The 24,278-nt window shown below is 39.1% G+C and overlaps 4 protein-coding genes across 4 annotated transcripts; 1 reads left to right on the top strand and 3 right to left on the bottom strand.

Moving 5' to 3' along the window:
- Positions 1 to 108: 108 nt before the first annotated feature.
- On the top strand, positions 109 to 2,344 carry LOC144637417 (uncharacterized). Its single transcript, XM_078496480.1, has one exon. It carries the CDS (start codon positions 161 to 163, stop codon positions 1,586 to 1,588), a length of 1,428 nt encoding a protein of 475 aa, XP_078352606.1. The 5' UTR covers positions 109 to 160; the 3' UTR covers positions 1,589 to 2,344.
- Positions 2,333 to 8,428, bottom strand: LOC144637414 (DEP domain-containing protein 1B-like). The gene is made up of 10 exons (XM_078496477.1): positions 8,254 to 8,428; positions 7,332 to 8,080; positions 6,404 to 6,513; positions 5,550 to 5,603; positions 5,291 to 5,440; positions 4,942 to 5,108; positions 4,460 to 4,561; positions 3,563 to 3,631; positions 3,160 to 3,330; positions 2,333 to 2,737 (listed from the first exon to the last, which is right to left on the bottom strand). The coding sequence occupies exons 1-10, from the start codon at positions 8,314 to 8,316 to the stop codon at positions 2,600 to 2,602; spliced, it is 1,773 nt and encodes a 590-aa protein (XP_078352603.1). The 5' UTR covers positions 8,317 to 8,428; the 3' UTR covers positions 2,333 to 2,599.
- Positions 8,429 to 11,105: 2,677 nt separating this feature from the next.
- Positions 11,106 to 15,217, bottom strand: LOC144637952 (deoxyribonuclease-1-like). The gene is made up of 8 exons (XM_078497035.1): positions 14,887 to 15,217; positions 14,010 to 14,098; positions 13,823 to 13,909; positions 13,307 to 13,422; positions 12,696 to 12,963; positions 12,263 to 12,359; positions 11,860 to 11,911; positions 11,106 to 11,581 (listed from the first exon to the last, which is right to left on the bottom strand). The coding sequence occupies exons 1-8, from the start codon at positions 15,193 to 15,195 to the stop codon at positions 11,205 to 11,207; spliced, it is 1,395 nt and encodes a 464-aa protein (XP_078353161.1). The 5' UTR covers positions 15,196 to 15,217; the 3' UTR covers positions 11,106 to 11,204.
- A 2,676-nt stretch (positions 15,218 to 17,893) lies between these two features.
- On the bottom strand, positions 17,894 to 22,004 carry LOC144637951 (deoxyribonuclease-1-like). Its single transcript, XM_078497034.1, has 8 exons — positions 21,674 to 22,004; positions 20,797 to 20,885; positions 20,610 to 20,696; positions 20,094 to 20,209; positions 19,484 to 19,751; positions 19,051 to 19,147; positions 18,648 to 18,699; positions 17,894 to 18,369 (listed from the first exon to the last, which is right to left on the bottom strand). Exons 1-8 carry the CDS (start codon positions 21,980 to 21,982, stop codon positions 17,993 to 17,995), a joined length of 1,395 nt encoding a protein of 464 aa, XP_078353160.1. The 5' UTR covers positions 21,983 to 22,004; the 3' UTR covers positions 17,894 to 17,992.
- Between the last annotated feature and the right edge of the window lie 2,274 nt (positions 22,005 to 24,278).

The raw sequence follows: 24,278 nt of genomic DNA, 5'->3' as shown, positions 1-24,278 counted from the left end.
TTCGCAATGGATTTCATGTTTTGATGACGTATTATTACCCAGATCGCTCGCGGTCACTCTGTCCCAGTGGCGCGCGACATTGCGTGCACGCGAAGATCACGAGGTACCGTTTATATTGTTTTCAAATTTCGACACTTTATATTGGGTTTGTTTGTTCAAAATGGCCAGCGCTTATTCGGTATATTTGCTCTCCTTCCTGGCCTTTGCTACCATCATAAACCATGTTACAGCAAAAGAAAGAAATGCAACCGTCTTGGTTCTTGGTGGTGGAATATCAGGAATTGCCGCAGCAAAAACACTGAGCGATAAGGGAATCAAAGATTTCATTATCTTGGAAGGAACAGACAGGATTGGTGGAAGGATAAGAAAGATGACATTTCACAACACCACAATTGAACTTGGAGCAAACTGGATTCAAGGGATCAAGGGAAATCCCATCGAAAAATTAGCGCTACAATGTGGATTGGAAGGAAAGCTCGAAAACAGATCATTTGTGATTAGAAACGAAACTGGATTTAATACAACTGAGAAAGGAAAAATGAGCCTTTTGAAACATGATGAGGACATTATGGACCAGATGCAAGACACCCGCCGGAAGTTGAAAAAAGAGGATATCTCCGCTAGAGTCGGTCTTCGACTTGCTAACTGGGTTCCTTCCTGTCCAGAAGAAATGGCTACAGAATATTTTGAATACGACTTTGAATATGCAGTTCCACCCAAATACGTATCACTGAGGACGTGGATAGCCGATAATGGGAGCATTCACTCAGTTGGGGGCGAACAGTTCTTTGTTACTGACTCCAGGGGGTACGTTCATATTGTGAATTGTTTAGCTGACATGTTTCTGGAACCCGGGGATTCGCGGTTGCAGTTGAATACAACAGTGAAAGAAGTCAAATGGAACGATGACGGTGTTTACGTCACTACCGACAATGGTGATGTGTACACTGCAGATTACGCTCTTGTGACGTTCAGTATCGGTGTACTGAAAAGCGGACTGGTTCAGTTCACACCTAAACTGCCTAACTGGAAATTAGAGGCGATCTTCAAGCTAAATATGGTTGTATATACTAAGATTTTTGTCAAGTTTCCCTCGAAATTCTGGGATGACGAGGAGTATATTCTTTACGCTTCTAAAAGAAGAGGTTACTATTCTATGATGCAGAATATGGAAGCTGATTCTCGTCTACCAAAGGGAACCAATATGCTTCTGATCACAGTGACTGGAGAGGAGTCAGAGAGACTAGCATACCAGACTGACGAACAAACCCTCAAGGAAATCATGGAAGTATTAAGAGGCATTTATGATTCAAGCATTCCCGACCCAATAGACATTTACTATCCAAGATGGGGGCTCAATAAGTATTTCTTCGGATCATGGGCAAACCTACCAATCGGAATATCCAGCGACGATTACGTCAGTCTTCGGAAGGCAGTCGGGCGCGTGTTTTTCTCCGGCGAAGCAACTGACGAGTTGTATAATGGTTACGTTCATGGTGGATACTTAACAGGAGTTTATCAAGCGGAAAATATTGCAGACTGTATACAAACTGGATCATGCAAGGTTGAACACAATACTGGCGCTTAGAACTCAGGCCATGATGACCCGCTTTGATGAATAGAACAATGGATGACTGTGAAGATGACAGAGAAATCGTCAATTTCTTAGGGTGTATGATAAATTTTAAATGGGAAAGAGGGAATTTAAAACAAATGGAATAACAAAGTGTGATGCACACAAGAGAGGATGCTCTTTAGCTGTGGAGTATAATGATAAATTTTGACGATGAGTTTTGAAATATTGAACAAGGAAGAATCGCAGAGAAGACAAACCAAGTGTTTTGATTCCCAATTTATTTTCTTACCAAAATAGCATATATTGTTATAAATGATGATGAGTACGTGATATATATCTGTTCTAATTGCAGAACCGAAAATTAAAATGAGGTGATAAAACAATTCTTAGAAATTATCGCTCAGAACTTGTCTTCTTGAAAAAAGAATGTGTTGACAGAATTGTTAATATTTATGACGATAAGAACATTGTTCCCAAATTATGATACATAATCGAGAACCCCTTAAGAAGCTGTACAAGCCTAGCGCTTATAAGCGGAATTTTACGTTATATAATAAAAATAAAACAATCTCTTTATATGAAATTTAAAAAAAAATGGATGATTTCAAACATCGCAAAGGCCAGATTAAGGCCTTTTCATTTTGCTTGAGGAAAATTATAACTTTTTTAAAAAGGGGCCAAGCGGCCAAAAGGAAAAATTCTTGTACAAAAATATCTATGTAGATAAAAGGACTGGAATAAAAGTGATAGAAGTGACTAGAATAAAAACTCCAAAAGAATAATTATGTAGGTTACCTACGCGCACTAAAATACTTATTTAGCCTCCTACGCAGATGTTCTTTTGACTCGTCACGCAATCTTTCCTCCCCAACGAACGTGATTGCGTGACGAGCTAAAAGAACGTCTGCTACTAGGGTCTAATCTTTCCTCGGACATTTAGTTTTGGAGCAGGCGTTGGAGTATCAGTTCTAGTCAGGTTTGTGTGACTTGAGTGTTATCAGACCGATTCCTGTTATCACGTTGTTACCGCAAGTTCTTGAGCATTGCCAGCGGCTTCATAACTTGTCTTAGTTTCTCTGACCTCTGCGACCTCTGTGAACAAGTTGATAGGTTGTCTCCAGGGAACTTTGCTTGGTAAATGTCAGGATACGACTTCTCAAACTAACAAACAAAACAAAACGCAGTAATCAGACATCATTTATCTCTGACTAAGCTATAAAAGCGATATAAAGCCTCTATTCAAAGCTTAGAACCGTGCACAGGTTCAGCCAGACCGCGCCCAGCCCCGTCACAAGGATCCGCACTTGAAGTCCACTTTGTTGGTGTATAGTACGTTCACTGCTGGCTATTTGTTAAATCAGCCTTACGGCGCTCAATTATGGGAAAGTGTGATAACCCAACCAAGAATGGCATGGAAATATTTTTTTTTCTTACCGAGAGCTACAATAACATTAGCGGCGATCAGCTAATAAAAGCGCCTCTTAGCACGTATTGGCCTTGAAGAGGGTGGTATTGAAACTTTTCAGTAGAACAGCTTTTTTAAAACGGTTATCTGTATCTGAGCCTGAGAAAAGAAACCGTACCTGTTTCAGTTGCTTTTTTCTGTCCTTTGCGTTTAAACTCTCATCTTCAACGATTCTGTTGAGAAGGTCCTTCAAGGAACGTTGTGATGTCATTAAAGATTGTTCCTTGTACTCTTGTGGCGTGACCCGTTCACAAAAGGACACAACGGGTCCTTCCGATGGCACAGAGAACTAAAAAACAAAACATCATGTCAAAGCGACACAAGTATTTTTGGCAACTTTTGTTGACGTTCTCTACTTGACATGAGGTGAGTGTCACACAATTACAAAGGAACCATCACAGGGAATTTGTTGCATTTTTGGTCATCCTTTTTACGTTTTGATTCATAAGTATAGTTTTTTTGTTTTTGACTTTTTGTCGAACTCGTGCACATTATACAATGATTATAGTGCATCGACGAACCTTGTTTTCTCGGCAATTCTTTAGGAATAAGAGGCGCTGTTCTACTTGAAACTCAAGTCCCTCAGGATTCTGCAATTGCAATAGTAATACAGGCAAACAAAAATAAATGCAATCAGACGATTTGCTACAGGAAATACAGCTTTGTGTTTTTCTCCCAAAAAAAGTCATGACAAAAAAATACTGCCGTTTTAGAGTGCATAAGCAAGCACTTTCCTCGCGTAACACCCCGGGTTGCCTCTCTTGCTGCAGAGAACCTGTGTTATTTTGTTTTACTGAGCAATCGTCGTACTAACGAAGTCTTTGAAGTACGGCAATTCAAAAACTGACTGCACATCTGCACATCAGTCAACAGCACGCTGGATAAAGACGGTAATGTAGAGTGACGAAAATAAGTCGAAAACGTAAGGTCGACTTTTATGATATTTTTACCGTTTTCTTTTAGCCTTATAATATACATATATCAATTTGTCTCACATCGATATAGACTGTCCACAGCCTCTCTATTTTTCAACACAAAAAAGCGAGAGAATCGGCGAGGCCGGCGAGCGAAGCGAGCGTGAGCGCGAAGCGCGAGGGACGTTTTGGGCTGGCGTGGAGTTCTCTCGCCGTTCTTTCCCCGCGCTCATCGATCGAAAAAATAGAGGGCTGTGAACAGTCAAACATCGATACGCATAAATGTATTACAACATGTTAGATTTGATATTTCATTGTTTCTTAATACTGAGAAGTCAAGTTACCCCATAACTCGTTACTTTCGGATTTGCAAACAACCGTGATAGTTTATCGCTACCTTCGGAACTTTCCGGTTATATATAATGCAGTTTAGCCTGCACCTAGTCATGGTTTAAAGCCCATTTGTCTAAATGAAATTCATGCATTATAAAACCACGTCCTTACCTTGAAAAATTCAGGAAACGTTTCCATCATAAAGTATACAAGCCTAATGGCATCCATGTCTGCAGTTACACCAAATATGGCGCGACTAAACGACTGGATAAGCTGTCATCATCATCATCATCATCATGAAACGAAAAAAAGGAAAAATTTTATGGAAGACTCGAAAAACAGTAACGAAAGGTGATCAAAAGTTTCAAACTTGGAATAATCTGCCATCTGATCAGGCATTTTATTTGTTTTTCGTGACACGCGATAAAAAAAGAACGCCCGATCGCATCCTACGCAATGGTTCTCTTTCCAATAAGCACTTCCTTTCTTATAAGCGCCCCCTGTGCCAATCAGCTTTCCTGTTAGTCTCTCATCTTTTTTCGCATAAAAATAACTGGTCTTTCAAGTATCTCGAAAATGAAATAAGCCAAATCGAACTCAAACTTGGAAATTTTTAATTGGTGCCTTTCTAGCAATACAATTAATTCTCTCACCATTTCTTTGGTTGGCAATTCATCACTTAAGGTGATCACGTGATTATCCATCAGCCGAACCATAAATTTCAAAAGCATTTGCAACAACTCTCTGTTCTTTACTGGAATCAACAAACAGCAGTACTGCAGAGAACGCATGGCTGTCAGCTTACACTTGAACAAGAAGTCTAAGAAATGAATCAAACCAAGCGTCAGTGTTTATGATGATGGGAGGGGAGGGTGCGTAGTATAACATGTCGGTGGTGAATTTAGTGAGATGTAGGATGTCTAACAGTTAACTGTAAGGTGATGGAGAATAGTTTTTTAGTTGGAGGGTGGTGGATTTGTTAACATAACAAAGTTTATTTACCGACTGTCTTCTTGAAGACTGCCAACAAGTGTTTTGGTACAAGTGGGCGTTTATCTTTATCATCAAAGAACTCCACAATAGCTTTGAACACATCTCTTTCAAAGCCTGTATACTTTGGAAAGCTTTGATTGGAGAAATCACCATTTGGCCCTGAAAGTAAAAATAACAAATAAAAAACATTTAATCATTACTAGGAACATACAACCAAAGGTATATACCCATCTTCACTAAAATGTTCAGTTCTTACTGGCAAACTTACAATGAATGAGGCACTTCATGGCAGATATCAGCCACTGCGGTAATACTTCAATAGCTGTTTAAAGGAAAGAAAAAATACAATTTACACATCAAAGGAAAACATGTAATACCTTACCAATCACATCCCACAGCCCACCACAATGTAGACTATGGCCAGTTAACTTCTGCTCAAATCTGATTGGCCAACAATAAAAAATGCACTTTCTGTGCATGCGTAAAAACTCAGAACTGGCCAGAGTCTGCATTCTTAGTGTAAACAATGTTTTTGGAAAAGTGCTTATTTGTTATTGACAAATAAGAGACGTTTCGGGGAAACCCCTTCTTCAGTCTAAAATGAGCCGTTGTATTCTTAGTGCTGACCAAAGAAAAAGTGTGTTCCCAAGGTCTTGAGAACCAGAGGAAATTAGAAAATGTTTTGAATATTGAATAATATTTTGCAATATTTTTAACTTAACCTTTTAACTTATATTATAAAACTTTCCATCATCCTGTTTTTGTATTATTATTATTATTATTTCCTTTCCTTTTTTGACAGCCCACAATGTAAACAACTGGGTTACCAGTAATTATTGCGTCATCCAATAACAGTGGCGGTTCCAGACCTTCGGGTAAGTGGGGGACTTATCATACAGACCCTAGATTAATAAGGGGCCCACTCTTGAAAATAATTTTTATCGGCCCTTCGGGCCTCAAATTAAGTTTAGTGGGGGCCAGGGCGGGGACCCGGCCCCCCAAGCCCCTCCCATAGATCTGCCACTGAATAAAGCCCTTCTTCTTCTTCACTAATATTGAGAAGGCACAAAGAAGCAGAAGCCACAAAGGAAGTGTTGGGAACAATAGCTGGTGTATACCTACCTCTGGGGATTCTCTGAGCTTGAGAACTGCTCCACACACAACTGATATCATATCCTTCAATTCTCAGGGAGTTCACAAATGAATCATCAAGATCCATTAGCCTCTTTAAACTAAAAAGAAAATACAAACTAGCTAAATATAAAAGGAGAAACGGGGGGGGGGGGGGGGAAAAAAAAAAAAAACAAAAAAAAAAAAATTTTATTATTTAACAAAAAAACAAAAAAAAATAAAAAAAAAAAAAAAACAAAAATAACAAATACCAACCAAATACAAATATCTGTTATGTACAAACAAAACGTAACATTTTGACCATATTTGGGCAGCGCGCGCATGTGTTGAATAATAAAGCCTGATATACCCTAGCAAAAGCAAACACATTTTCATTTGGAGACTCTGAATCGCATATACAAATGGCAGTTCTGTTCTTAGCCATAATAATTATTGTCCTGCAACAGGGCAAGTTAGTAAACTCAACTGATTCTATAGAATGGATCATTTTTTTATCATCCAAGGCTGTTCTAAAAACTTGGCTCAACTTCAGTGCCACCAGTAGGCTGGACTTCTAGCCGCGCCTGCACTGTTCCTGCCTCTCTTGAGGCAGAACAAAGGCCTGACTAGAGAAGGCAGAGGAATATCGAACCTGCATATCACTAGTTACTAGAAGAGTTTCCAAAGTGAAAACTCATGTTGTTGGGAGCAAAGCCTGTTTTTCTTCATGAAGACCTTTCTGGCCACCATATTGGTGTTATTATATTAGAATTATTATTACATGTATTAACTTAACCAATATTAATTAGCAAAGATAATGATAATAATTTAATAATAATAATTATAATGACCTTCTTAATTGATATTGATTTTCGTTTCCCGTTAATTTCATAAATTTATCATTACCCGGTTTAGTTAACAAGAATCAAAGCAATCTCACCGAATTGTAGCAATATTCCACCAGACTTCACTGATTTCTTTATCTGTTAACGAGCGTCGGTTGTGAGCTACAAATGCCGCTGGATTCATTATAACTTCCTTAAGATTGCTGTCTTGCCTACAACTCCTGCGTTTAACAGCACTTTTGACTGGTCCCCGAATGGGATCAGTTCTTGCGGAACTCAAAACATTCATTTTATTAACAAGGGGTGTTCTTGAAGGTTCTGTTGTAAACGGAGTAGATCTGAGATTATACTTGTGTCTATTTTTAACGGATGGCGTTGTTATGTTGTTGACAGTTGGCCTGTGTTCTTGTTGTAATTCTTGAAAATCAGACGTTTCATCTTTGTAAATTGTGTTTAAACAACCAGACTCAATGGGAGCCGTTTCTTTCCTTTTTTTCTCACTATTCTTTGCCAGTGGCTTTTCTTTTCTCGGAGAGAGACTTGTCTTGTACGGTGAATAGCGAGCCTTGTCTGTAAATCGATATAGATGGTTGTTGTCTTCGAACATTCCATTATATTGTTTCCCTCGTGCATCCGTTATAATACCGTTTTTAAGAAATTTCTGGCACAGTTGCACAGCCTGTTGACGAGTCACGTCAGTTCCAAAGTTTGGGTTTTCTTTTAGGAACCCATGAAGCCAATCCAAAGCTTCTGACGCCACAAACACATCTTCAAAAACTTTCATACGCCATCTTCTTCTCTTCACTGGAACATTGCTTTTCATCTGTCGCACGACCTCGTTCCACTGTTCGAGAAAAAGAAGCATAACGTAATTTAAATTCAAAAACTTCCTTTTCTTTTTACCTTGAGATAGTTCCCGCTATTTAATAAAAGTTTAATAAAGTAATATACTGGACAGCGATCGCCGCCTACTGAGGGATGGTCGCCCTCATATGAGGTGATATAGGTAACACTTACAAGTTTCGTCGCTGAAAATGGACCCCTGTTTAAATCACTGCTGCTTGCTGTGTTGCTATTCATTCTTTCTAACTCTAAAATCGCATTTGCATTAAATGATATCCTTATTTTGTCTTTAGAAAGCTACATTTTGACTTCAACTTGAAGGAAAACACGAACACGAAGCCATTTTGAAATCTGCTCCAAAACCTAATCTGTGCAGTGATTGGACAAATAATGTAAACAAACCGGGAGACCTGGGACCCGGGACGAGCGATGGTGCCCATTCTATCGCGGTCAGTAACCACAAAGGATACTGCACTGGCAGGGATACGGGATATTTAAGAAAAAAAATTATAGGAAATAATTATATTTGGAGGGAAATAAACAGGATACGGGATATTTAAAAAAGATTCTGAGATATTAAACAACAAAGTTGGCATAAAAATTAAAAAAATGATATCGTGAACAGGCGCGTAGGAGGAGGGGGGGGGGGGGTTCGAGGGGTTCGAACGAACCCCCTTTGGAGGTCAATAATGGAGGACTGAAAACACAAACTGTTGATTTTCAGCCTTTAGCAAATAGTGGGGGAATGGGAAACGTCGCAGTGTCGCAGCGTTTACATTACCCTGCAAGAAAACGCTAAAAGTATCGGGAAAGTATTAAATTGTAAGGAGAATGGGCTCTCCTCACTGGCTCTCATGCATATCAAGTATCAGTATGCCTGTCGATCTGGACGAAATTATCAATCTATTTCAAGGCCTTCACCCGAGGATGATGCAATTGTCAAGTTTGCTTTACGAATAGTCCTGTAGTGAATTAGTTAGTAAGTGGCCTCAATATATCCTAGTGACCTAGTATTATATGTAGTACTAGTGGTAACCACAGGTTAGAAAGTGCGGGCCTTGACGCACTTAGAAAAGGTACTGGTACGAGAGTGAGTAATTTTAGATGGCAGTGTCGATAAATAAATGATTAAATGGACAAAAGACAATTATCCCGAGTAACGCGTCACGCAAGGAATGCGTGTTTTTATCGTTTTGGGAAGTGTACCCTTTATCGAGCACGCGGTGTGAATTGAGATGTGATTTTTCTCAATCGGTAAACTCGCTATGTTGTGCTCGCCTTTTATTAACGTGGCGCGATTAATGATAAATCACGCTTAATTGCCGCTAACCGGCCGCGAACCAGTCAGAGTTGTCTTTTGTCGGATTGACAGTTTAGTGAACTGTAGTCGGACACGCGGTGTGAATTGAGATGTGATTTTCCTCGGTTGATAAACTCGCTATGTTGTCAGTGTTATAACGAATTTCTCGAGAAAAACCGTTTTTGGAATCATCTGCTTTGCCGTGGTTTATGCGTGATACAATCAGAGCAAATTTTCGCAAAAGCAACACCCGTAAAACACGTCTGCAAATTGTAATGTTTGCAATCTTTCATGTGACAGAATGACAATTGTTCTTGGAGAACAGATTTTCTCTTCCGGTGTTACGACAAACTGTCGTGATTGACACATTTTTCGCATTCCGATCGTTCTTAGTGGAAGAACAAAATTTTCAACTTCCGTTTTCTGTTCGCTTTTTATTAACGTGGCGCGCACGCGTAAAACGCAATCCGCTGGTCACTGTCAAGATTAGGGTTGCGGGCCTCTCTTGGGCCCGCAAAAAATAATCCCATCGTTGAAAAATATTTCCTTGACAGGCGTTCGGGATTTGATAAATGGAGTATCAATAGACGAAAGGCGGGGAATAAAATTTCGGGGGACCCAGGTGATACGTGTATTTAGTGCATATAGACGCTTTGACGCTGCTTTTAGTACATTGACGGTGGAACCGAGGGGTGGGGGGCTTAAGCTTTTACCCTGAGATGCCTTTGCAGCACACGTCAAGCTTTTGTAAAACGTTTAGTGTACTAAGCCGGTATGTAAATGTATCAAGTTAACAAAACTCCGGAAATATTGTTGTTATGACTAAAAATACCTGTTATTTTACACTCCATCGAGTTTGAAATATTGACGTCAGCTACGCGCCTGGTGAATGATAATGTGTCAGCGAAAATCTCAGTATCTTTACTATATAGACTCTCGGTTTTAGGCCATCGTAACTTGTCTAACTTGATTAAAAATATAACACAAACAGCGGTAATGTTTTTTACCATTACCGCTGTTTGTGTTATATTTTTTATCTTTACTAGTTTGCACAATTTGTTTTGTGCAAATCGTTATTTCATTGTATTTTATTTATTATTATTTTTCTCTTTCATCATCTGTTTTTCGTCATCTGTCAATCCTGTTATTTTTCGAATTTAAATTTAGTTGTACTTTCATTTTAACGGTTTCTTCTAGCTTCTGAAGATGCATGTTGAAGCATACGAAACGTCAAGTAAAAGGTCTATTTTTTTCTAACAATGCGTTTGTCCGTAATGTTTATCACCGCAGTTTGCGTGTTATTTTTAGATATTTTTTTTTTGTTAAAAAAGGTTAGTTTCTATTGTCATTTTGTTTGTGCATTTAGATGATTTCTTAATTTGGTACCTTACGCATGCGCACAGCCACATCACAGTGGTTGACTGGACGGTAAGGACAGTGGCAGCCATCACTGAACATGTGAAAGAGGAATGTCAGTTTGACGTATGGGGATGAGTGCTAACCTACCTCTATCTGCTCTCAGGGAAGCGTAACGGAGGGGAGGGGGAAGGATCAGCTGCCTCTTTAATGAACGTGATAGAAGAGGAAGGAGGGGGGGGGGGGTGAGAGGTGCAATAAGCGAGGGGTGCAAAGTGCGAGGGGGGATCGGTAGGGTGAAGGACTTCAGGAAGGGGAGTTGGAATAATAACTATGATATCATACTACAAAAAAATGTAATGTCAGCCAGTGCGGAGAAGTCTTATTTTAATTGAACCACGAAATAAGAGCAGGAAATAATCGCTTAGAACTTAAAAAACAATCCGTTCATGATTCTGTCGATTTGTCATCAGTCTTGTAACAGAGCAATCCAGCAAGTTGTTTGGGGAGACGTTTTACAAACAATCTTGACAGTTCCGGTTTGCTTTTCCTTTACCCATACTTCATTCAGGTGGAACTCTGCATTTTGAGTCTGATCAAAAGAGATCATATTAACCTTTATCATATTATCTTTTATGACACGAATAGCATTCATAGCTTCTTTTAAGCTCTTAAAGTCTTTGCTGAACGTCACACTGTATGTTGTTTCCACTTTGAATCCTGCATCTTTGATTGCCTTCTTCTTCCTCATTCCATAAACAGTAGATCGTCTCAAGCTTGGATGCTGCTTCATTTTATAAGTGTATTCAACCGCCTTGGATATTTGAGCCATTGCTTTAGCTAACTCTGTCAGAAAAGAAAAAACAAATTCCAAACTTACTGCCATACATTTGTATAATGTTAGTTGTGGTAAATCAAAATAATTTCCTCAAGTGGCTTGCTTTCCATTTTTTCGTCACCTGTCTGTCTTTGGTGAACTTTTAACAGTAATCTGCGCTAGATATTTACCTCACAAGTTAGTCGTGTTGACCATGTAAGGAAAAAAGAAGCTATCAAATAGAATCAAATATCACATACAGAAATTGATCAGTTTATTCAAAAACCTAAAATGAACTGAGACTTACCTTTTGAGTAAAGTTGCATTTCTACGGGATAGTGATCGCTTACAAGTAATGCCTGAAATTAATCAACATTCGGTAATTTATTAGAAAATGGATCTCTAAATAGAGTGTATAGACGCCTCAAAATCACATTTTGTTACTATACACAAGACAGACTCGTACCAACGTCCAATTCTTTCCTTTAATTTTATCGTACGAGAAAAGCTCGTTATAAAAAAATGTCCGCTTTTCACTCCCCTTACTAAGGCTTGTTACTAAAAATTATTTCCAAATCCATTTTGATGGTTCCCCTGCAACAAAGGATATTGTACTCCGACATTGAAGCAAAAGCAAAAAAAAGCCAGTCTTGATATGAAACGCGTTAACAGAATAAAAATGACCACTCGGTAGATTACAGGGTCTTTACCATAGTTTTGTTGATGTTCAAATCTTCATCATATTTATAGCTTCCTGGACTTGATTCGCTGACTGCATCTAATATGGCGTCTCCAGCAACTACGAATCTAAAAATAACAGATAAAATGAAACGAGTCGACGTTGATAAAGATTAAGACATTATGACAGTACAAGAAATGGATTCTAACTCGTCTTTATCACAAAACAATTACAAGTTAATAGGACTAGAACACCCCTAAGTAAAATTCGTTGTCACAGCGTAAAATAGTCTTTTCTAATACAATGAATTTGAGGAGTGAAGTGCGTCATCATCACGAGCGCTTTATACTACACCTCCCACCCACCCCCCTACTCTGAGACTGAATTATTTTTACCGGCGCTGCATGAACACCGCTCTCACGAAAAAACTAAGCTGTCATCCAACAAAAACCTAAATTACTTGCCGATCATATGCACAGTGCCCTCCAGTCACAGTGGTGTCAACACAGTCAGAAATGAGCCAATGAAATCGATTGTCATTAGCCAAACGGTTGGTCTTCCAATCACTGTCACTCATATAACTGCAGGCGGCGTTTAAGTCACCGAGAATGATCACATTTGTGATGGCAAGCTTCTTGGTGACGTCATCATACACAGCGGCAAGCTCGTGAATTTCTTGATTAGCTTTGGACGGAGATGTATGGATAGCGACGAGTACGAAATCGGTTAGATCTGAAGATAAAGACACGAAAAGCAAGGATTATTTTGTAACCACCGCACAAATTAACCCAGTTACAGTTCAGCCATTTTTAATTAAAAAACACGGCTTAAAAGGTTAAAACTTAACTTTTAAGGGAGAAAACCTCGAACGGTTTGGAGTCAGTTATAAGTTATCGTCCGAGTGAAAGTTGTATTATTTACCACAAGTTAAGATTGCAAATGAAAATTGTTATTCTACAATGACATCAAGGCGTAGTCTTTTCGCTACATACTCGTACTTAAACGGCTAATAACATGGTATTTTCTATCTTTTCTAAGGATTCCTTCAAGACAGAAATGCGAGATATTTACTTACTAGTTCGAGTGGAAGTAAAGTGCACAATGTACGGTTCTCTTTCAAATGTGTCTGTTTTTAGTTCTTCTTTCCCGTCATCGTAAACATAGGTGTGTTTAACAGATAAAACGTCCTTCCTAAAGTAATCAAAGCCACATAACACATTAAACGTATACTACAACCCGTCACCACTCTCGTCGGGCTAGTGAGACATACTTAGTTGTAAGCCTGATCATGTCTAGTTACTGCACCCAGTACCTAATGAAGAACGCAACACGTACACGCTGAAGGATAAGAACTTAGAACGCATAGGTCTTCTCTTGTTGATAATGTAGATGATACCCAGCATTCAGAAAGCAAATCGAAACAACCCTAACCCGGAAACAAAAACACAAGCAAAAGAAGTGCATAAGAAAAACGGACACACTCATTCTCCTTATGCTGTCCTCACTAGGAATAGGTATACAAGGAGAAGGAAAATCTTTGCTTTCCTGTCGGCTATTGTAACTCAAATCACCCGCACTATCAGGGACTGACCTATACAAGAATGCGTATTGTTCTTTACTGGAGGTTCTTCCAAGTCGCGGGCTGATGGTGATCTTGTACAGACCTTTGGTGGAATACCTACAGGATTCATTCGGAGAATAAAAAAAATACACTAACATGCACAAAAACTGACGCGCAATTGAAATACAACATTAATCTTGACTTGGTGTATACTGACTTGTTTACCAAGGACAGCAGCTGTTGAATCGCTTTTCCAGACGCGTCTCTGATCTCCTGAATGAGAATGACATCATAACGAAGAATAATCTGCAAATATCACGGCAGTCAAAAAAGAGTTCACATGGGACAAGAATACTTAAAAATATATACTACCAGCAGTCTTTATCATTCTACAGAAACCGCGAGCGGTACGAACGAATTCCGAATGCCGCGCGGCATTCGGGAAGTATTGTCGTCACCGCCATTAAGAACTCACCGCTTGTTGGTCCTTGTTCATGCGGCATGACAGTAATTTCAAGTTCACTTCGGTTTTGGCAGAAAAATCGACACTGCAAGCAGTTAAATGATGCTTTACAGCAGTAAAAATAGTAAATCGTAAAATTATGTCACGCATTTATTTACTTATATATTTACGTGTCGATTTTTGCCGCTTTCACAACCCAAGGCCAGAAATGCAACCTACTACATAAAGGCAAAACTTCTAATTTCTGGATCTTCAGTTCCAGATACATCTCTGCAAGTTCGATTGGCTATATTTTCACTTTTGTGTTTACATTTAAATCGTGGAAAGGCGATTGTTACAGTAAAAACACTAAACAAAAGGCAACTTTTTGGCTTGAGTAACATGAATTTTTTCTCACAAGCGAGCGATACAAATTTTACTTTTACAACAGACGTCACGTGACGTCACTGTATAGATACTCGCGACAAAGCTTTCCGAGATTCAACGATAGAGTCCATACACACACAACAAAAATCAAAACGAAAAAAACAAAAAAAACAAGAGCCACCAGTGTTGCTAGTGTTATATTGTAGTAAGATGCACTCTCCAAGATTTTTGAAACATCGACAAAATGCAAGGACAACATACCAACCTTGACAAGAATATCTGGCACACCTGGTGTTGCCATTTTCTTGGTACCAAATGTTCGTACGTTGAAAGCTGCAAGCTTAAGGTTGGATGGATCAGAGCTCACACTTCGTCGCTTTTTCTGAGGGCTTGACACAATCGAACTTGTCTCGCTTCTTTTCGTCTGCTCACCGTGTTCGTCACGAAAGCCAAAGGATGTCTGGATAATACTGTCTGCATGCAGTGTATTGCGCTGCACTGAGTCCAAGACATGGTTGGTGTGCACCAGAGACAATGTCGCAGCACAAAATACCAGGACCAGGCTTAAATCCATTTTACCCTCACCAACAACCCACATGAACAAAGCTGTCCTAACGAACCAAACGCGTTTTATACATAAATAAGTCCCACGGGGCCTCTTATGATTGACGTAAAATTAAAACGAAAATATCACATTACTTTTCAAGAAAAGTACGCCAGTAAGAAAAACAAACAGAATCTCAGAGGTTCTACTTCAGACGGGACTATACAAACTTGATCGCGTAAACTTTGTCTTTATCGTTGTTTTGATCTAGAAATTCTGAATACTATGTCTTAATATAGATGCATATCTAATTTTAATTTGGGTACGAAAAAAGTTGTTGTTGGTGGTGGTGGTGGTCATTTTAAAAAGAACGTTAAATATATCACAGAGAGGTCAATAATGGAGGACTGAAAACACAAACTGTTGATTTTCAGCCTTTAGCAAATAGTGGGGGAATGGGAAACGTCGCAGTGTCGCAGCGTTTACATTACCCTGCAAGAAAACGCTAAAAGTATCGGGAAAGTATTAAATTGTAAGGAGAATGGGCTCTCCTCACTGGCTCTCATGCATATCAAGTATCAGTATGCCTGTCGATCTGGACGAAATTATCAATCTATTTCAAGGCCTTCACCCGAGGATGATGCAATTGTCAAGTTTGCTTTACGAATAGTCCTGTAGTGAATTAGTTAGTAAGTGGCCTCAATATATCCTAGTGACCTAGTATTATATGTAGTACTAGTGGTAACCACAGGTTAGAAAGTGCGGGCCTTGACGCACTTAGAAAAGGTACTGGTACGAGAGTGAGTAATTTTAGATGGCAGTGTCGATAAATAAATGATTAAATGGACAAAAGACAATTATCCCGAGTAACGCGTCACGCAAGGAATGCGTGTTTTTATCGTTTTGGGAAGTGTAATCGAGCACGCGGTGTGAATTGAGATGTGATTTTTCTCAATCGGTAAACTCGCTATGTTGTGCTCGCCTTTTATTAACGTGGCGCGATTAATGATAAATCACGCTTAATTGCCGCTAACCGGCCGCGAACCAGTCAGAGTTGTCTTTTGTCGGATTGACAGTTTAGTGAACTGTAGTCGGACACGCGGTGTGAATTGAGATGTGATTTTCCTCGGTTGATAAACTCGCTATGTTGTCAGTGTTATAACGAATTTCTCGAGAAAAACCGTTTTTGGAATCATCTGCTTTGCCGTGGTTTATGCGTGATACAATCAGAGCAAATTTTCGCAAAAGCAACACCCGTAAAACACGTCTGCAAATTGTAATGTTTGCAATCTTTCATGTGACAGAATGACAATTGTTCTTGGAGAACAGATTTTCTCTTCCGGTGTTACGACAAACTGTCGTGATTGACACATTTTTCGCATTCCGATCGTTCTTAGTGGAAGAACAAAATTTTCAACTTCCGTTTTCTGTTCGCTTTTTATTAACGTGGCGCGCACGCGTAAAACGCAATCCGCTGGTCACTGTCAAGATTAGGGTTGCGGGCCTCTCTTGGGCCCGCAAAAAATAATCCCATCGTTGAAAAATATTTCCTTGACAGGCGTTCGGGATTTGATAAATGGAGTATCAATAGACGAAAGGCGGGGAATAAAATTTCGGGGGACCCAGGTGATACGTGTATTTAGTGCATATAGACGCTTTGACGCTGCTTTTAGTACATTGACGGTGGAACCGAGGGGTGGGGGGCTTAAGCTTTTACCCTGAGATGCCTTTGCAGCACACGTCAAGCTTTTGTAAAACGTTTAGTGTACTAAGCCGGTATGTAAATGTATCAAGTTAACAAAACTCCGGAAATATTGTTGTTATGACTAAAAATACCTGTTATTTTACACTCCATCGAGTTTGAAATATTGACGTCAGCTACGCGCCTGGTGAATGATAATGTGTCAGCGAAAATCTCAGTATCTTTACTATATAGACTCTCGGTTTTAGGCCATCGTAACTTGTCTAACTTGATTAAAAATATAACACAAACAGCGGTAATGTTTTTTACCATTACCGCTGTTTGTGTTATATTTTTTATCTTTACTAGTTTGCACAATTTGTTTTGTGCAAATCGTTATTTCATTGTATTTTATTTATTATTATTTTTCTCTTTCATCATCTGTTTTTCGTCATCTGTCAATCCTGTTATTTTTCGAATTTAAATTTAGTTGTACTTTCATTTTAACGGTTTCTTCTAGCTTCTGAAGATGCATGTTGAAGCATACGAAACGTCAAGTAAAAGGTCTATTTTTTTCTAACAATGCGTTTGTCCGTAATGTTTATCACCGCAGTTTGCGTGTTATTTTTAGATATTTTTTTTTTGTTAAAAAAGGTTAGTTTCTATTGTCATTTTGTTTGTGCATTTAGATGATTTCTTAATTTGGTACCTTACGCATGCGCACAGCCACATCACAGTGGTTGACTGGACGGTAAGGACAGTGGCAGCCATCACTGAACATGTGAAAGAGGAATGTCAGTTTGACGTATGGGGATGAGTGCTAACCTACCTCTATCTGCTCTCAGGGAAGCGTAACGGAGGGGAGGGGAAGGATCAGCTGCCTCTTTAATGAACGTGATAGAAGAGGAAGGAGGGGGGGGGGGTGAGAGGTGCAATAAGCGAGGGGTGCAAAGTGCGAGGGGGGATCGGTAGGGTGAAGGACTTCAGGAAGGGGAGTTGGAATAATAACTATGATATCATACTACAAAAAAATGTAATGTCAGCCAGTGCGGAGAAGTCTTATTTTAATTGAACCACGAAATAAGAGCAGGAAATAATCGCTTAGAACTTAAAAAACAATCCGTTCATGATTCTGTCGATTTGTCATCAGTCTTGTAACAGAGCAATCCAGCAAGTTGTTTGGGGAGACGTTTTACAAACAATCTTGACAGTTCCGGTTTGCTTTTCCTTTACCCATACTTCATTCAGGTGGAACTCTGCATTTTGAGTCTGATCAAAAGAGATCATATTAACCTTTATCATATTATCTTTTATGACACGAATAGCATTCATAGCTTCTTTTAAGCTCTTAAAGTCTTTGCTGAACGTCACACTGTATGTTGTTTCCACTTTGAATCCTGCATCTTTGATTGCCTTCTTCTTCCTCATTCCATAAACAGTAGATCGTCTCAAGCTTGGATGCTGCTTCATTTTATAAGTGTATTCAACCGCCTTGGATATTTGAGCCATTGCTTTAGCTAACTCTGTCAGAAAAGAAAAAACAAATTCCAAACTTACTGCCATACATTTGTATAATGTTAGTTGTGGTAAATCAAAATAATTTCCTCAAGTGGCTTGCTTTCCATTTTTTCGTCACCTGTCTGTCTTTGGTGAACTTTTAACAGTAATCTGCGCTAGATATTTACCTCACAAGTTAGTCGTGTTGACCATGTAAGGAAAAAAGAAGCTATCAAATAGAATCAAATATCACATACAGAAATTGATCAGTTTATTCAAAAACCTAAAATGAACTGAGACTTACCTTTTGAGTAAAGTTGCATTTCTACGGGATAGTGATCGCTTACAAGTAATGCCTGAAATTAATCAACATTCGGTAATTTATTAGAAAATGGATCTCTAAATAGAGTGTATAGACGCCTCAAAATCACATTTTGTTACTATACACAAGACAGACTCGTACCAACGTCCAATTCTTTCCTTTAATTTTATCGTACGAGAAAAGCTCGTTATAAAAAAATGTCCGCTTTTCACTCCCCTTACTAAGGCTTGTTACTAAAAATTATTTCCAAATCCATTTTGATGGTTCCCCTGCAACAAAGGATATTGTACTCCGACATTGAAGCAAAAGCAAAAAAAAGCCAGTCTTGATATGAAACGCGTTAACAGAATAAAAATGACCACTCGGTAGATTACAGGGTCTTTACCATAGTTTTGTTGATGTTCAAATCTTCATCATATTTATAGCTTCCTGGACTTGATTCGCTGACTGCATCTAATATGGCGTCTCCAGCAACTACGAATCTAAAAATAACAGATAAAATGAAACGAGTCGACGTTGATAAAGATTAAGACATTATGACAGTACAAGAAATGGATTCTAACTCGTCTTTATCACAAAACAATTACAAGTTAATAGGACTAGAACACCCCTAAGTAAAATTCGTTGTCACAGCGTAAAATAGTCTTTTCTAATACAATGAATTTGAGGAGTGAAGTGCGTCATCATCACGAGCGCTTTATACTACACCTCCCACCCACCCCCCTACTCTGAGACTGAATTATTTTTACCGGCGCTGCATGAACACCGCTCTCACGAAAAAACTAAGCTGTCATCCAACAAAAACCTAAATTACTTGCCGATCATATGCACAGTGCCCTCCAGTCACAGTGGTGTCAACACAGTCAGAAATGAGCCAATGAAATCGATTGTCATTAGCCAAACGGTTGGTCTTCCAATCACTGTCACTCATATAACTGCAGGCGGCGTTTAAGTCACCGAGAATGATCACATTTGTGATGGCAAGCTTCTTGGTGACGTCATCATACACAGCGGCAAGCTCGTGAATTTCTTGATTAGCTTTGGACGGAGATGTATGGATAGCGACGAGTACGAAATCGGTTAGATCTGAAGATAAAGACACGAAAAGCAAGGATTATTTTGTAACCACCGCACAAATTAACCCAGTTACAGTTCAGCCATTTTTAATTAAAAACACGGCTTAAAAGGTTAAAACTTAACTTTTAAGGGAGAAAACCTCGAACGGTTTGGAGTCAGTTATAAGTTATCGTCCGAGTGAAAGTTGTATTATTTACCACAAGTTAAGATTGCAAATGAAAATTGTTATTCTACAATGACATCAAGGCGTAGTCTTTTCGCTACATACTCGTACTTAAACGGCTAATAACATGGTATTTTCTATCTTTTCTAAGGATTCCTTCAAGACAGAAATGCGAGATATTTACTTACTAGTTCGAGTGGAAGTAAAGTGCACAATGTACGGTTCTCTTTCAAATGTGTCTGTTTTTAGTTCTTCTTTCCCGTCATCGTAAACATAGGTGTGTTTAACAGATAAAACGTCCTTCCTAAAGTAATCAAAGCCACATAACACATTAAACGTATACTACAACCCGTCACCACTCTCGTCGGGCTAGTGAGACATACTTAGTTGTAAGCCTGATCATGTCTAGTTACTGCACCCAGTACCTAATGAAGAACGCAACACGTACACGCTGAAGGATAAGAACTTAGAACGCATAGGTCTTCTCTTGTTGATAATGTAGATGATACCCAGCATTCAGAAAGCAAATCGAAACAACCCTAACCCGGAAACAAAAACACAAGCAAAAGAAGTGCATAAGAAAAACGGACACACTCATTCTCCTTATGCTGTCCTCACTAGGAATAGGTATACAAGGAGAAGGAAAATCTTTGCTTTCCTGTCGGCTATTGTAACTCAAATCACCCGCACTATCAGGGACTGACCTATACAAGAATGCGTATTGTTCTTTACTGGAGGTTCTTCCAAGTCGCGGGCTGATGGTGATCTTGTACAGACCTTTGGTGGAATACCTACAGGATTCATTCGGAGAATAAAAAAAATACACTAACATGCACAAAAACTGACGCGCAATTGAAATACAACATTAATCTTGACTTGGTGTATACTGACTTGTTTACCAAGGACAGCAGCTGTTGAATCGCTTTTCCAGACGCGTCTCTGATCTCCTGAATGAGAATGACATCATAACGAAGAATAATCTGCAAATATCACGGCAGTCAAAAAAGAGTTCACATGGGACAAGAATACTTAAAAATATATACTACCAGCAGTCTTTATCATTCTACAGAAACCGCGAGCGGTACGAACGAATTCCGAATGCCGCGCGGCATTCGGGAAGTATTGTCGTCACCGCCATTAAGAACTCACCGCTTGTTGGTCCTTGTTCATGCGGCATGACAGTAATTTCAAGTTCACTTCGGTTTTGGCAGAAAAATCGACACTGCAAGCAGTTAAATGATGCTTTACAGCAGTAAAAATAGTAAATCGTAAAATTATGTCACGCATTTATTTACTTATATATTTACGTGTCGATTTTTGCCGCTTTCACAACCCAAGGCCAGAAATGCAACCTACTACATAAAGGCAAAACTTCTAATTTCTGGATCTTCAGTTCCAGATACATCTCTGCAAGTTCGATTGGCTATATTTTCACTTTTGTGTTTACATTTAAATCGTGGAAAGGCGATTGTTACAGTAAAAACACTAAACAAAAGGCAACTTTTTGGCTTGAGTAACATGAATTTTTTCTCACAAGCGAGCGATACAAATTTTACTTTTACAACAGACGTCACGTGACGTCACTGTATAGATACTCGCGACAAAGCTTTCCGAGATTCAACGATAGAGTCCATACACACACAACAAAAATCAAAACGAAAAAAACAAAAAAAACAAGAGCCACCAGTGTTGCTAGTGTTATATTGTAGTAAGATGCACTCTCCAAGATTTTTGAAACATCGACAAAATGCAAGGACAACATACCAACCTTGACAAGAATATCTGGCACACCTGGTGTTGCCATTTTCTTGGTACCAAATGTTCGTACGTTGAAAGCTGCAAGCTTAAGGTTGGATGGATCAGAGCTCACACTTCGTCGCTTTTTCTGAGGGCTTGACACAATCGAACTTGTCTCGCTTCTTTTCGTCTGCTCACCGTGTTCGTCACGAAAGCCAAAGGATGTCTGGATAATACTGTCTGCATGCAGTGTATTGCGCTGCACTGAGTCCAAGACATGGTTGGTGTGCACCAGAGACAATGTCGCAGCACAAAATACCAGGACCAGGCTTAAATCCATTTTACCCTCACCAACAACCCACATGAACAAAGCTGTCCTAACGAACCAAACGCGTTTTATACATAAATAAGTCCCACGGGGCCTCTTATGATTGACGTAAAATTAAAACGAAAATATCACATTACTTTTCAAGAAAAGTACGCCAGTAAGAAAAACAAACAGAATCTCAGAGGTTCTACTTCAGACGGGACTATACAAACTTGATCGCGTAAACTTTGTCTTTATCGTTGTTTTGATCTAGAAATTCTGAATACTATGTCTTAATATAGATGCATATCTAATTTTAATTTGGGTACGAAAAAAGTTGTTGTTGGTGGTGGTGGTGGTCATTTTAAAAAGAACGTTAAATATATCACAGAGAGGTCAATAATGGAGGACTGAAAACACAAACTGTTGATTTTCAGCCTTTAGCAAATAGTGGGGGAATGGGAAACGTCGCAGTGTCGCAGCGTTTACATTACCCTGCAAGAAAACGCTAAAAGTATCGGGAAAGTATTAAATTGTAAGGAGAATGGGCTCTCCTCACTGGCTCTCATGCATATCAAGTATCAGTATGCCTGTCGATCTGGACGAAATTATCAATCTATTTCAAGGCCTTCACCCGAGGATGATGCAATTGTCAAGTTTGCTTTACGAATAGTCCTGTAGTGAATTAGTTAGTAAGTGGCCTCAATATATCCTAGTGACCTAGTATTATATGTAGTACTAGTGGTAACCACAGGTTAGAAAGTGCGGGCCTTGACGCACTTAGAAAAGGTACTGGTACGAGAGTGAGTAATTTTAGATGGCAGTGTCGATAAATAAATGATTAAATGGACAAAAGACAATTATCCCGAGTAACGCGTCACGCAAGGAATGCGTGTTTTTATCGTTTTGGGAAGTGTAATCGAGCACGCGGTGTGAATTGAGATGTGATTTTTCTCAATCGGTAAACTCGCTATGTTGTGCTCGCCTTTTATTAACGTGGCGCGATTAATGATAAATCACGCTTAATTGCCGCTAACCGGCCGCGAACCAGTCAGAGTTGTCTTTTGTCGGATTGACAGTTTAGTGAACTGTAGTCGGACACGCGGTGTGAATTGAGATGTGATTTTCCTCGGTTGATAAACTCGCTATGTTGTCAGTGTTATAACGAATTTCTCGAGAAAAACCGTTTTTGGAATCATCTGCTTTGCCGTGGTTTATGCGTGATACAATCAGAGCAAATTTTCGCAAAAGCAACACCCGTAAAACACGTCTGCAAATTGTAATGTTTGCAATCTTTCATGTGACAGAATGACAATTGTTCTTGGAGAACAGATTTTCTCTTCCGGTGTTACGACAAACTGTCGTGATTGACACATTTTTCGCATTCCGATCGTTCTTAGTGGAAGAACAAAATTTTCAACTTCCGTTTTCTGTTCGCTTTTTATTAACGTGGCGCGCACGCGTAAAACGCAATCCGCTGGTCACTGTCAAGATTAGGGTTGCGGGCCTCTCTTGGGCCCGCAAAAAATAATCCCATCGTTGAAAAATATTTCCTTGACAGGCGTTCGGGATTTGATAAATGGAGTATCAATAGACGAAAGGCGGGGAATAAAATTTCGGGGGACCCAGGTGATACGTGTATTTAGTGCATATAGACGCTTTGACGCTGCTTTTAGTACATTGACGGTGGAACCGAGGGGTGGGGGGCTTAAGCTTTTACCCTGAGATGCCTTTGCAGCACACGTCAAGCTTTTGTAAAACGTTTAGTGTACTAAGCCGGTATGTAAATGTATCAAGTTAACAAAACTCCGGAAATATTGTTGTTATGACTAAAAATACCTGTTATTTTACACTCCATCGAGTTTGAAATATTGACGTCAGCTACGCGCCTGGTGAATGATAATGTGTCAGCGAAAATCTCAGTATCTTTACTATATAGACTCTCGGTTTTAGGCCATCGTAACTTGTCTAACTTGATTAAAAATATAACACAAACAGCGGTAATGTTTTTTACCATTACCGCTGTTTGTGTTATATTTTTTATCTTTACTAGTTTGCACAATTTGTTTTGTGCAAATCGTTATTTCATTGTATTTTATTTATTATTATTTTTCTCTTTCATCATCTGTTTTTCGTCATCTGTCAATCCTGTTATTTTTCGAATTTAAATTTAGTTGTACTTTCATTTTAACGGTTTCTTCTAGCTTCTGAAGATGCATGTTGAAGCATACGAAACGTCAAGTAAAAGGTCTATTTTTTTCTAACAATGCGTTTGTCCGTAATGTTTATCACCGCAGTTTGCGTGTTATTTTTAGATATTTTTTTTTTG

The sequence above is a fragment of the Oculina patagonica genome, chromosome 14 (assembly GCF_052425735.1).
Source record: "Oculina patagonica isolate OP01 chromosome 14, crgOcupat, whole genome shotgun sequence".
Classification (NCBI taxonomy): Eukaryota; Metazoa; Cnidaria; class Anthozoa; order Scleractinia; family Oculinidae; genus Oculina; species Oculina patagonica.
This window is presented reverse-complemented; position numbering and strand designations above follow the sequence as displayed.